Source organism: Ammodytes marinus, assembly GCF_949987685.1.
Source record: "Ammodytes marinus genome assembly, chromosome: 21".
Classification (NCBI taxonomy): domain Eukaryota; kingdom Metazoa; phylum Chordata; class Actinopteri; order Uranoscopiformes; family Ammodytidae; genus Ammodytes; species Ammodytes marinus.
The window spans coordinates 1,950,414-1,964,292 of NC_137225.1; the positions used below are offsets into that span (position 1 = coordinate 1,950,414).

The following is a 13,879-nucleotide window of genomic DNA, read 5'->3' on the forward strand; positions in this document are numbered from 1 at the left end:
TAGCCTAAATTAAGTTTCTTCAAAAACAAAACAAAAAAAACGGGGATAGGAATGAGGGGGTGGGGCTGCATTGGAGGAAGGCGGGATATTATGATTGTGCTGAAATGCTCAAACTCACATCCATCCGAACTGCTTTAACTGGCTGTACAAAGGGACTTAATGAAAGCTTGGGCTTTGAATTCACAAAGCCTAAGCTGCAGAGCGTTTGATTGACAGCTTTCACTATGGCCAAAACAAATGGAATCAAACTGTGAACTACACTTAACCAGAGGAGAAACCAATGTGAGGGACTGATACTCAGATTTGCATGATGTAGACACATTGGGTCGACATATTAAGTGTTACACAAACTCCATCTTTTTTTTTACTATCCCTCCTATAAAACAACAAGCACAAAACTGAGAAACATTTTGCCTCGTTAAGACAAAGCCTGAAGATGAGCATGACCCACCATATCGTGTCAGTCGATAAGGAACTTTAGTGGTATGGTGGTTCCTAGAGTTCTGGGCAAGTGGTGCAGACAATTATTCATTTTTCCAAAGAAGAATAGTTGGAAAGAGACAGAGTAGATTCAAGATTCAAGATTCAAGATTCAAGATGGTTTATTTTGTCATTGTACCAAAACAACGATAATCTGTTTACAGTTATACCCCACCAAGAGACATAGAGTGACAGTAACCAAACATGGGAGACAGGAGGGGTACACTGAAGAGTCGTCTAGCGTGCGCTGCGCCCCCTTAAAGTAGGAAGGATAAAGAGAACATCAGGGAAAGACAGGTTAAAAAAATGCTACTCTCACACTCCGCTCCTTATAGGTGCGAAGTGTGTGATTAGTACAAAAACCACCTTAGCATAATAAGCAACATGATAACGCCACAGACAAATAGAACACGTCGATAAGCACAAGGGAATGGGTTAAGGGTTCATGGTACGGTAGGTGTCATAGCCCAGGCACTAGGGGGCGTACGCGGCCGGCAGGCGCCCCGCCCGCAGCATCCGATCTGCAACGTGGGAGGGAGAGGGGGACGGAGACAAGAAGGCCTGAGTGGTCAGGGTCATGTGTGTTATGTGTCTACGTGTGTGTGTATGTGTGTTCCGATTATCTAACTCCGTCCAGACACAACAGGAGTCAACCTCGAGGCCCAGCCACAGATAGAGTTCACGGGAGGGGGGGTGGGTGTGGGGAGTAGAGCCTATTTCTGCATAAACATCCAGGAGAGAGAAGAGATAACACCTCCAAGGTCGGTGCAGGGAGCCGAAACGAGAGATAGTTAATTTGTTTTGAGAATGAGACTAGGCGCTGGAATGTAGCCTGTCTTAGAGTCACTGGGTCATAATCCAAATAGCCGAAATCCAGTGGCCTTTCAAGTGTCTACGGTCTGCTCATATTCACCCAGATGCCATCACTTTTCTAATAAGGCCAGGAATCACTTCCAGCTTGTGATACACCTCGCTTAATACTTGAGTCTGTGCATTGACAGCCCGGCACAAGCCCTCAAAGACGGGCAGCTTAGCTATGGCCTGATGTGCTGCCAACGCCATTCTAACGTTGCGGAAGAACAGGAACCCGCAAACTCCAAACAGCAGGAACCCTGTTACCATAATCCCAATAGTGTAGATATATTCAGCATCCTCAGTGGAGAGTATTGCAAGACACAGCTGGTTCCACCTCTTCCACGCGTCCCAGCTGTATCCAGCAGCAAAGATTCCATGAGGACAAGGACCTCCTTTGCCCCCTTTTCTCGTTGAGAATTTGATCTGTTGCAGAAAGACCCCAGTTGATCAGATCCATAATTTAGGTTTTCGGAGGAAGATGCACAGAGAGGCTCAGGGATAGACAGAGACAGCACAAGACAGAGAGCAGAGCAGGAAAAGATAAGGGTCGGGAGGGAAGAGAAATGCGACCGCCTTCGTTGAGAGCAAGACAAGAGTAGCACACTCATTTTAGTTTTTAAGTAGATCAACACCAAGATATTGAATATTAGAAAAATAATACTAGTAGTAGTTTGTGTGTGTTTCCTTTTTCTATCCACCACTGGAGGGTTGAACATGATTCATTCTCATATCTATGTTCTTAAAATGTGTTCTCATTATGTTGATAATCATAATAACATTCTGGACACAACATGTCACAACAATTCATGTTTTTCAAAATGAATTGCTTTTGTAAATTACAAAACGATATTATAACATTCAGTACGCCTTGTGCGTGTAGGAAGCATACAGAGAAGAAGTAGGGCATGCAAATACATTAATAATGTTTGTGTGTGCTTGCTTGCGTGCGTGTGTGTGTGTGTGTGTGTGTGTGTGTGTGTGTGTGTGTGTGTGTGTGTGTGTATGTGTGTGTGTGTGTGTATGTGAGAGACATACACATACAGACATTTGCACACAGAGAACAATGCCTGTTGGCCCCTCAATGCTGCCATACTTGGATTGCCTCCATCACAGTCAGCATGTCTTAGTGTGATGTATCATGCATTATACAGTACCAGTATCCTAATGGGTTTAGTTCAGCTAGAACATTCATTCTCTGCCAGGCCAACCATGCAGCTATGAAGAATGTCCCCCACTTGTGAACACTGCATTAATATGTATTATGTGCTGTCCAAAGACTCCAATAACTAAGGCAAGATAGAGACATTCCAGTCATATTTTGTGTAGAATGACCAGCCTTTTATAGGCAAGATTCATGATGTAGCTGCTTGTCCTACAGAGTGCAGTAAATGGTTACCATACCAGACCACAAAGTCGTTGGTTCGATACCCGGCACTGGACAGGAGGGTGTTAGTAGTAAAACTAGTGGTGGCTAGTATTACATCTACGGTGCCCACCATCTCTACCATTGAGTCCTTAAATCAACAACTATGAGTATGTGTGGTAGCAGCAGGACAGTGTGAGTGGGACTGGGTCCAATCCATGGTAGCCGAGGAAAATGTCACCCACTGTAGTGATGTGATAATTGAACATGATGTAACTTTTTACTTGTGCATATCTTGTGACATTTGTATTTCTTTTTGTCATAAGTAAAAGTAGGAAATGTTTAATGAAACAGAATAGAATGGAAGGCTCATCAGGTTAAAGTTGACCAGAGGAAGGGGGAGGACCATAGGGCCACAGGAAGTAATAGGGGGAAGGACCTTACAGTGTAGTGTGAAAGTTTGTGAACCCCTTGAGCCTTTTGAAATTTTATTTATTTTAACCATTATTAATTAATTTTTTTCAATACCAGTATTTTTTATATGAAATAACAGATGTTTGTTTATCAATTCAACATTTTTCTTTTCCAGAAATCAATTGTTAAAATAGATAAAACAAATGATTTGACAAATGTTGTATGTGCAAAAGTGTGTGAACCCTAAGCTGCATTGCTTAAATCGAGCAAGGTAAACTTCAGGCATGCATCTCATTCATGTCTTAAACTCATAGACTCCGTTTTTCACTCTGCCTTAAGGTTAATTACAGGAGATGCTTATGACACTCACCATTGTCTTTTATATGAAAAGGTTGGGTGGTCTTCTCTTAAAGAGAGATGTGATGCACATTTTTATATATAAAGCCCTGACCGGAAAGCTACCACTCTATTTGACAACAATGCTGCATATTTCAGATGGGCTTTATCATACCCGCTCAACTGAAATGCTCATGTTATATGTTCCTTACGCCCGGTCTGACCTTGGTAAAACTGCTTTTAGCCACAGTGCCCCTGACTCCTGGAACAGCCTACAACATTAAATTTAAATAAATACACTCATAACTGTTAACCAATTTAAAGTTATTATTTTGAATCAGCCCCACTTCACTTGTAACTGTTTTAATTAGGCTATTGTTCTGTTTTATTCAATTGATCTGAATGTTTTAATTGTTGTTGTCTCTTTGTAAGCTTGTTGTGTATTCTCATTGTATATTGTGTATCTGTAATTGTCTCGACGTCATTGTAAAAGAGGGTAACCCTCAATTGATCTTTCGAGAATAAATAAAGGAAAATGAAAATGAAATGAAACACAATCAGGTGGGCCAAACTGATTGATGAAATAGACCAATGTAATGAGAGATCTTTAGGGAAGAAATTGGGCGCCACTAGATAAAACAAAGATAAAACCAGGTCAGTTTAGGCCCACCAAACTGAACCCATACAGGTCAGACATGCTCAAAGGGAAAACAATCTCAGAGGATCTCAGGAATAGAGTTTTGATGTTGCACATTTGTCTGGGGACAGCTATACATTCGTATAAAAAAGTTTGAGCTCCATCGGCCCACCGTGAGGCAAATCATCTACAAATGGAGAGCTTTAAGAGTGACTTAACATCTACCTAGAAGTGGACTTCCTTCAAAAATATTCTCAAGCGCCACAAGAAAAGGGATTTTTCAGGTAAAAGCCAACCCACACATTACATCTGGAGATTTGCAGACCATTTGCCACCACCATTATTCACTTGGGAGAAGGTTCTCTTGGTGGTAGGCAGAGTTGCGTTTTTGCCCAAACATGGCGGTTTTGGTTATGACCAAACAGTTCAATTTTGGACTAATCTGTCCACAGAATAAGACTTCCGGTATCTCCAGGTGCTCTCTGGCAAAGTTGTGACAAGCAGTTTTGTTCTTTTTTGAGAGTAGAGGCTTCTTCAGCAACCCTCCCATGAAAGCCATTTTGACTGAGTTTTCTTCTTATTGTGGAACCATGCACATCTGTCCCAGATGCTGCAAGAGAGGTCTGCAAATCCCTAGATGAAATGTGTGGGTTGGCTTTTAACTAAAAAAATACTTTTCTTGTGGCGCTTGAAGATATTTTTGAAGGAAGTCCACTTCTAGGCAGATGTTCAGTCACTCGTACAGCTCTCCATTTGTAGATGATTTGCCTCACGGTGGACCGATGGAGCTCAAACTTTTTTTTAATTAATTTATAGCTGTCCCCAGACAAATGTGCAGCATCACAATTCTATTCCTGAGATCCTCTGAGATTATTTTCCCTTTTAGCATGTCTGACATGTATGGGTTCAGTTTGGTGGGCCTAAACTGACCTGGTTTTATCTTTGTTTTATCTAGTGGCGCCCAATTTCTTCCCTAAAGATCTCTCATTACATTGGTCTATTTCATCAATCAGTTTGGCCCACCTGATTGTGTTTACCTTGCTCGATTTAAGCAATGCAGCTTAGGGTTCACAAACTTTTGCACATACAACATTTGTCAAATCATTTGTTTTATCTATTTTAACAATTGATTTCTGGAAAAGAAAAATGTTGAATTGATAAACAAACATCTGTTATTTCATATAAAAAATACTGGTATTGAAAAAAATTAATTAATAATGGTTAAAATAAATACAATTCCAAAAGGCTCAAGAGGTTCACACACTTTCACACAGCACTGTATATGGCCATACAGTAGTAAGGAGTAGAGGGAGGGGGCTACCGGGGTTCCCCCACGCAGCTGTGCCTTTTTCACTCCTCCCTCTCCCAAGTCTCATTGGTTTTCAGTTCACTATATAACCTGTTTGAAGCAGGACAAGGCTCTTTTGGGCCGCTTTTTGCGGGCATTACTATATACTCCTATAGTTTGTCACTCTCTGTTCCAGCACACTCTATCTGTCCCTTCAACCATGGAGGCAGAAGAAAAACTTAGAAAAACTTTGTGAGTCCAAAATACTCTGAAAGATTTTCGGACTTCGAAGTACTTAGAGGCAAAGTCTTTTAAAACCACATCTTTGAAACTCTTGACACAGAATGACTTGGTTAAATATTAAATATATAACTAGGAAATCGGACAGAATGGTTTGGAAGTAGCGGAGTATTATTGAGAATACCTGTCTAAGTCTCTATGATTTAAGAAGATTTCGTAAAGCTTTAAATGGTACTTACTAGGCAATGCATGATATGTCTGAAGTATTGTTTCAGGTTCTACAACAAATTTAGAAAAGAGATCGAGACAACAGATAATAGGGGAAAAATAACTCTATTGAATGAGTTATAGGCATACAACCTCTTTTCTTTTCCTTTCTTGTCCATTATATGTATTATACCTATACTCTCTTGTATTTTGTAAATAAAATCCCTTAAATGTTGTAAAGCCTCAATTTGAATTAGTTTATAGTTGGAACAGAAGGACTTTAGGTATAGGTTTTTTCTTCAAAGAGATGGTTCCGTCCTCGGGGAGGTAAGTACAATTTGATTCCACAAAACGGCACATTACTGATTTAAAACACACACAACCTCATACAACTAACCTCTCTGTAAGGAGAGAATATGTTGATACACCTAATCTTTAAATATTAAAAGAATAGGTTATAATACCTTCCCAGGTTTAAACGAGGATGTTTAAATTCTGAAAATATATCTGTTCTATTTTACTAGAAGGGTGGTTTACAAACTAAGTTACGTACAACTTATAAACAATAACTTGTGAATTGAAACCTTCCGTGAACCCAGGAGAAGGATTTTCTGAAGCAATATTTTAAAGGGTTTATAGTTTAGCGGAGATCGGCATCATCATATAGGATGAGGGGGCTCTGATAAAGTAAAACTCTGAACACGGTGGTATATATTGAATATTGTACTTTATTTAGATGTAAAATCTCAGGTGGTAAAGAGGGTAAATCCAGCGCTTTTTAACTAAAGAGGCCGGGGTTGGCTTCTCTTGCAGGAACCGTGGTGAGAGGAGAGTCTTCTTTATGAAGGAATAATAAACAATTAAAGCATTGTGCTACAAGTTGGTTAATACGGGTTTGATAGGATATAACTAATAATCTTTTGATACTAGCTTTTCATTTAGATCAGATTTTGAAAGTCGGGACGTAATAGTAGTAATGGGCCCATTAATTGATTATTTAATAGTTTGGGACAACACAGACAATGCTTGATGGTTTGGATCTTTCGATAGGCTTTGTTGACATTTAGAAACAAATAGCTTCAGTAGACGTGTGCACATAAAACCCAGCTGTGCAAACAATGAAATATAGTGTGTCCACAGAGACCTGCATACACAGTGAATAGAGAACACACTGACACTAGTAGAACTCTGCTGTTTAACACATGTTCTCTCCTCCCCCACTTGCTCCAGCTTCTTTTCGCTGGCTTGTATTCCCCTCTGCATTAGGAGGGGAGCGCTTATCTTCAAGGCAACACTTTATTTAAAGAAGCCTCTTTAATATTTAATGTGATTAAGTGTGTAGAATAACCTACTTAGTAGTAGCATGTGGCATTGTACAGTTCTCACCATGTTGTAGGGAGACAGGAATAGACAATAAATGTCCCTTTTTTGCTTAATGCACTAGGCGTGCTTTAAAGGAATATGGGAAATGTGTAGGAGGACACTCATGGCTAATTCCTGAAACACAGAACTTTGTAGTGACTAGAAGGCCTTCCAAATGAATGAAATGTTGCATGCATGCATGTTAACATAGGTTTAGGCACATGCTGTAAACCACTTTGGCGGGGTTAGAATTATAGGGAAAGATTGTGGTCAGGGTAAAAAATAAATGATAAAGCCATGATTTTACACACACACACACACACACACACTGATGTTCCCTATATACTCCACTTTGTTCATGACATCAAAAGGAAAGGCTATTATTTAGTCTTTACTATGGATTTGACATATGACATTTTATTCACGCAAGTGTTTATTCCATAGCGTGAGCAATTTGTATTTCCGGTTCAGGAGGAAAATTAAAACTAGAGGTGGGCATAGATTAATTTTTTTAATCTAGATTAATCTAGATTAATTTTGGAATTAATCTAGATTAATCTAGATTAAAATGTCTCATTTGAATTCATTCATAATATGTATGTGCTCCCTAAATAATGACTCAAAGTAAGTCTTTGAGAACGTGTTTCTCAAGCCAGGTGGCTTTCATTTCGTCATCAGAACGAGTGTCTAATTATTGCGAACAAATAATATTCTAACAATTTAATCAGATATAAGGCTAAAAATCACAACATTGCACTGTTTTTTGTGCTTAAAAAAAACGAAAAAACTAATTTGTTGGGTAGGCTATAGGCTATAACAGAAAATAAAGCCATTACTTTTGTGCTTCAAGTGAAACATTAAATATAATTTTTACATAAATAATAAAGTCCTTATAAACTTTTCAAGAAGCTGGACTAGAGTGAATATTGGACAGGCTTTATAGGTCCATGGCTTTTACCTGTGGGACAGCGCTTCACCTAACAGCTGGCTGCAACACCAACCTACAGTCTATTGTGCGACGGAGAGCTAGTTATCATTAGCATCAGCGTTAGCCGACATCACGGCAACAGCTGAATAATGTAACACATTACACAAGTTACACTACATGAAAACAACGGGCTGTAGACGCTAGAGTTATAATTTCGTGTAGGAAACATTGTTGAGACTGGAATTTCGTACCACAGCGGCCGTTCCATAATACAGCACTCCCTTTAGCAATGGCTGAATATAAGACCTCCCTCTGCTGTGTATCTGCGGGAGCGAGTGGCATTAATAACTTAAAAACAGTAAACGTTTAACATGATTACGGGCGTTTAGATGCTTTAATCATATGCCGAATTTATAAACAGACCATATTATTAACAATAAATTAAGTTATGTACATGTCAGAGTTACGTACATGGATACATTCATAAGTAAACATTGAATAGACAGATTTGTGAAGGGGGTTTGGCGCTGAGTGTTACATTAGCGATCCTGCAGCCAGGTGGTGTGTGTCGTGGGCAAGTGATGGAGAGAGAGAGCGGCGGGTGTGTGAGAGAAGCTTCGCTCCTGCAATAAAGGCTCCTCAAGTGTCAACAACGGCCCCCGGCTATTATTACCCGACCAGAGAACACACGGAAGGGGGTTCACCCTGACGGCGAACAGCCATCGGCCCTGGAGGGAACCATCTCCCCTGAGCCGAACAGGAGGTGGAATAAGAGATTAACGGCGATATTTTTTTTATCGCCGATAAGAGTTTTGCGTTAACGCAGCACGTTAACGCCGATAACGGCCCACCACTAATTAAAACATAAAAAAACATGGCAAAACATGGCAAAAGAAAGAAGGTTATGTATGGACAGGTGATCGTCCCCTCATCCCCTCATCCACCAGCAATCAGTTCTTCTTTAAATTCCAAGTTGAACGTCTATTGAATTTTGTCAGTGGAATTTCCGTAAACATTAAAGATGCTGTAAGCGGAATGGTTCTTTTAGCTAACTTCCTGTCAGTTACTGCAGTTAGCAGTCCCCTCGCTCGTCCCTACGTCACCACATTAATGCACTGTCTTCAAGCAGCGAGTTATCTAGCATCATCTCAGATCCATAAGTCTGATAAAACATGATAAAAACCATCAAAACAGACATTGGGAAGGATTTTTACCTGTTCCGCCATTGTAGGTGCATAAACATTCACCCATATGTTGCTCTGACGTGCACCGGCAGTGAGACCATGAGTGAGACGGGTGTCGGTTTGTAGCGTTCTCTCTTGTGATTGGATAAACATTTCGGGATCCTCCAATAAGTGTATTTTCCGATTACATGCAGAGCAGCTGACTGAGAGATCAGCTTTATGAAATGCGCACATTATGTAAGTGATCACTGTATGAATAAAGAGCGATTTAACACTTATATTAACATAAATAAACCGCTTACTTCACCTTTAAAACACTTCCTTATGGCCATGGCTATTTGATAATGCTAACTCCCCAAAATTATTATTGTGCTGTTTTACCTTTAAACTCATTGGTTATCCTTAATCTTGCAGTTACTGTATACGTGAACTGAGCCTAAACAAGCAGTATCAAAGGTAAATAGTTAGTAAATGGGTGTAAGTTACTGCAAACTTTAACAATTATATGTTCATCATGCATGTTTTAAAAATCATAATACAATGTTACAATGTTACGCTACCTAACAATTCTAAAATAGTCAAAAGTCTAAAACACCTTTCCCACTGTGAGGGGAAAAAAACACAAATCTTTGAATTTATGGTTAATCAAAGTCTATTCCAACTCTTGAGGCATTTTATTTTCATGCCAGCAATTTAAAAAGTAAACTTATTAAACCTTCAATCTGAACATGGTTTATGAAGACTGAGATATAAACCTTCCTAACTTAGAGATAGCAGGTGACACAAACTCCACTAGTCTCTGTTGTCTGAAAGCGGATATAGTTTGAGCACACATTTTCCATAAAACTGTCCTTCATTATGGAGGGGGATTAGTTCTGCACATGGAAACTAATACAAATAAACCGTACCTTGTTTGTGAAGCATAACTCAGCTACAGTGAGTTGTATAAACAGCTTAAACCTTTTTAAAATGTGAAGAGACTTTTCCCTTTCAGGCCCTGGAGCGCAAAATCATTTTGTGTGCTCCAAAAACATTTTCATTTGAATCTATATGCTGTCGGGAAGAGGAATAATGACTAAAGTAAATGACGGTAAAAGATTAGCCCTGCTAAAGTTGCACTGGGGAATACATATATGCTTTCATAAACAGCCTTCAAAATAAATTAAATACTTCTCAAGCCGATACTGTGTGTGCGAGTCACTCTGAATAATTTGGAGGGACATTGAACTATACGTTGCTTAATACGTCACTTCTGGTGACTTTGGAATGTCTAACAGTCTACACACAGAAGCCACAAAAACAGTTTATAGTGTGATAGCCGTCTTTATTATTATTAGGTCAACATTTCAAAAATCAATTTACATTATTCAATAATGATAAAAGCAAACAAGAGAGAAAAAAGATCTTATCAGTATAAAAAGATTATTAAAGCATTGTGTTGTGTCCGATACTGTAGCTAATCTTCATCAGACATGTAAACGTGAAATCTCTATCGACACATACAAAACACAATCTAGCGTTTCTAGAATTTCATAAAGCAACTGTGTGTTATTCATTCTAGTTTGATCTTGATATGGATGAAGATATCATCTGTGTGAGTGTGTGTGTGTGTGCGCGCGCGCTCTCTCTCCATGCCTTTCTTGTGCTTCATTTTGATGAAATGTTAGAATTTGACTTTTTGGTGTACACGTCTTTGCGGACATCTAAAGGGGACCAGGCCAGTTCATTATAACGGAAATATATTACATTTACATGAGCTGAACTTGCTCTCAGTCAAGGGCATGGCATAGCAGGTGAATGTTTGATTATATATGTGTAAGGGAAGAGATTACACAATATTGGTAAAAGATGGTCATGTGTCAGATAAGGTGTCCACATGGACATAGGTGCCGACAAACGTGATAGCATACGTGTATGATGGCAGCCAGTGTAGAAATGTTGTGTGCGTTAATTGGTCAATATGGAGGAAGATGTCATGGAATTTGTCAAATAAACATGAAGGCAATAACATCTTGACATGCTAGGATTTTTCTTCCACGTGACAAAAAATAAATAAAAAATAAAGTCATCTCATTTAAATGTGACAATTATCAGTCGGCCATGCCCTTAACTCAAAACAAGTCTTTAAGCGGTGCAGATTTCAAGTCTTTTGAGGCTGTTCAACAAAACAAAACAAACAAACAAAACATCCTCACCCACCCACAGTCCACTTATTACCACTTGCTCTTTTCCATATCTCAATATGGAACGAGCTAGTTAGTGGACCGCGAGGGAACAAGATGGGTTTGTCAAACTTAAGGTTTCCATAATCAAGTTAGAACATTCACATTGAACACAGTCAAGTCCCTGGAAGCCAAGTCACTAACTCTGCTCCTAGTAGAAAGTAGTTTGCTTAAGATCTTGGTAAAATAAAAATAAAAACATTTGGTCAAGGTTCAAATATGGTTAGGGGGCGGGAAGGAGTATGGTGAGTCACATGGTGCAGTACATTGTTTTCCATAGCTGGTTCCGTAGAGAAAGTCTGCGCTCTAAAAATGAAAGAACCTCATGAAAAAATCCATCTCAAATGACATTGCAGTAACTACATCCTCTGCTGCTTCACTTAAATGGAAAGGTAATAATCAAGTAACTTCAGATGTGTTGTTGTCGTGGTAACACTACCGTGAGTCAGCAGCATTTTAGAAACGGCTGCAAGTCTTTCTAGGATGTCAAACCCATCCGCTTCGTCACATTACTTTGCAACTCTTAGACATCCCGTATAATGGATATTGCACCTTAGTTGAGCGTGACTTTGGGATGGCCAATTTGTAAAATGCCAACTAATAAGCGAGTTGAAAAAGGGCACCTGAATGCATCATTAGTTTTCGGTTATGTAAAGTAAGGGGCGGGTTGTCATCACACATTAGCATTCAGCTTCCCTCAGAGGAGGCACCACAGACCAGCAGAGTGCAGCCAGGGGTTTCTTTTAGAGGAATAGTTCAACATTTGTAAGCTTTTTGCCTCGGTCTGCGTGTGTGCGTTTTGGATATAGAAAATGGGCGAAGGTCGCTTAAACAGGTTAGCTTAGCTCAAACACTGGTAGTCAAGGGGAGCAGGTCCAAAGATAAACTTTAAGCTATGCGCACAGAGCTTTGTAAACACTGACATGATGTGGAGATTTGGTGTTGAGTGATGCACAGTCATCACTGGAATGGTGAGACAGGGGAATAACGGCTTTGGCCAGACGATAAGAACAGAGAGACAGACAGACAGACAGACAGACTGTGCTGGTTTGGTACACGATGATTCTTTGCATAAGACTGGTGTTTAAAGTCTATAATGTGATGTGTAGGACAGAAAAGAGTTTGGATGTGTCTCCACACTTTAAGAAGCGTCTTCCTCTCTGTCTTTCTCCTCGCTGGGCTCCACCCTCTGAGACAGCAGGAAGGATTCCCACACTGCCAGGCACTGCAACACAACACACACCATCGTCAGCATATACATCGAACATAATAGGCATTATAAGCTTGTGGGTAGACACTTCAGGGGAATAGGCTTACATGTTTAACCAATATATATCATCATGAAACCTTGCCATTTGATTACTGAGAATAAAACAATATTTTCTTTGTATTACAATTTTTTTTTCTCAGAAATGTTTGAATAAGTAAACACATTTGGCAATATCAAACTATGTATGTGTACATTTGCATCTCTTTAAAGAAACAAAAATCTAGACGTTTACAGAACAGATATCGGATACAGCCTTTTTAAATTGTATAAATCAACAATGACTATGTACAGGTTTTTAGAAGATGCATTTTTGCCATGTTTTAAAGAAGATGATGTAAAATAAATGAGATGGTTGACAACATATGACCAAATACTTCTTTAATAACAATAAGGATAGTGCTAAGAATGATTATGGAAAGTTTAGTTGATGCAAGCGCGGGTATTTTTGGTTCAGAGTATTGGGAAAAACTCATGTTGAGATAATAGGCGTTGAAGTTGGTTGTATCGAAGGAAAAATATACAGACGCAAACGGACAAGCTTTAGTCCAAAAAAAAAACCTAAATGTACATTATGGATCTTTCATTTATACCATTATGAAAGAAGATATGTTACAGTACAATCAAATTAAACTCAGAAGTCCAGTCATTTGCTACTTGCTAGATCTCTCTCAGAGCAACTAAAGCACTCTCCTTTATTTGCATTTTCTTCTATCTGCAGTAACTGTCAAGGTAGCACCAAGCTATACAACCAAACCAGCACCTTAATACAACCCATTACAAGTATATGGGTGACATTTTACCACCTGATTACACAATACTTTCCACTGAGAACTGAGATACTGATACTACTTCACAACACACTTGAATATTCTGCATTCCATTCACCACCCTAAGGCGTATTGACTGATGCCGGCTTTTATATATTTATCTTTTGTTTGCTTGCCTTTACTTGACATCACATTCTAGATTGAAAAACAGTTCTGCCTGAGCTTTCCCAAATGTCTATTTCTTGCTTTTCTCTTTTGATCGCTCTATTCTCTAACTCCCTTGCCATCTCATCAGTGGAGGCGTATTACTGCACCGAAAGAGGCAC

The 13,879-nt window shown here is 39.3% G+C and overlaps 1 protein-coding gene across 1 annotated transcript in view; it reads right to left on the reverse strand.

Moving 5' to 3' along the window:
- Window positions 1–10,877: 10,877 nt before the first annotated feature.
- Window positions 10,878–13,879, reverse strand: part of snx7 (sorting nexin 7) — a 40,824-nt gene continuing 37,822 nt past the window's right edge. The window contains exons 9-10 of the mRNA XM_080049796.1: window positions 12,657–12,741; window positions 10,878–11,822 (exon numbers count right to left, since the gene is read on the reverse strand). Coding sequence (XP_079905922.1) covers window positions 12,658–12,741 — 84 coding nt within the window. The 3' untranslated portion in view covers window positions 10,878–11,822; window position 12,657. The remainder of the gene's footprint in view (window positions 11,823–12,656; window positions 12,742–13,879) is intronic.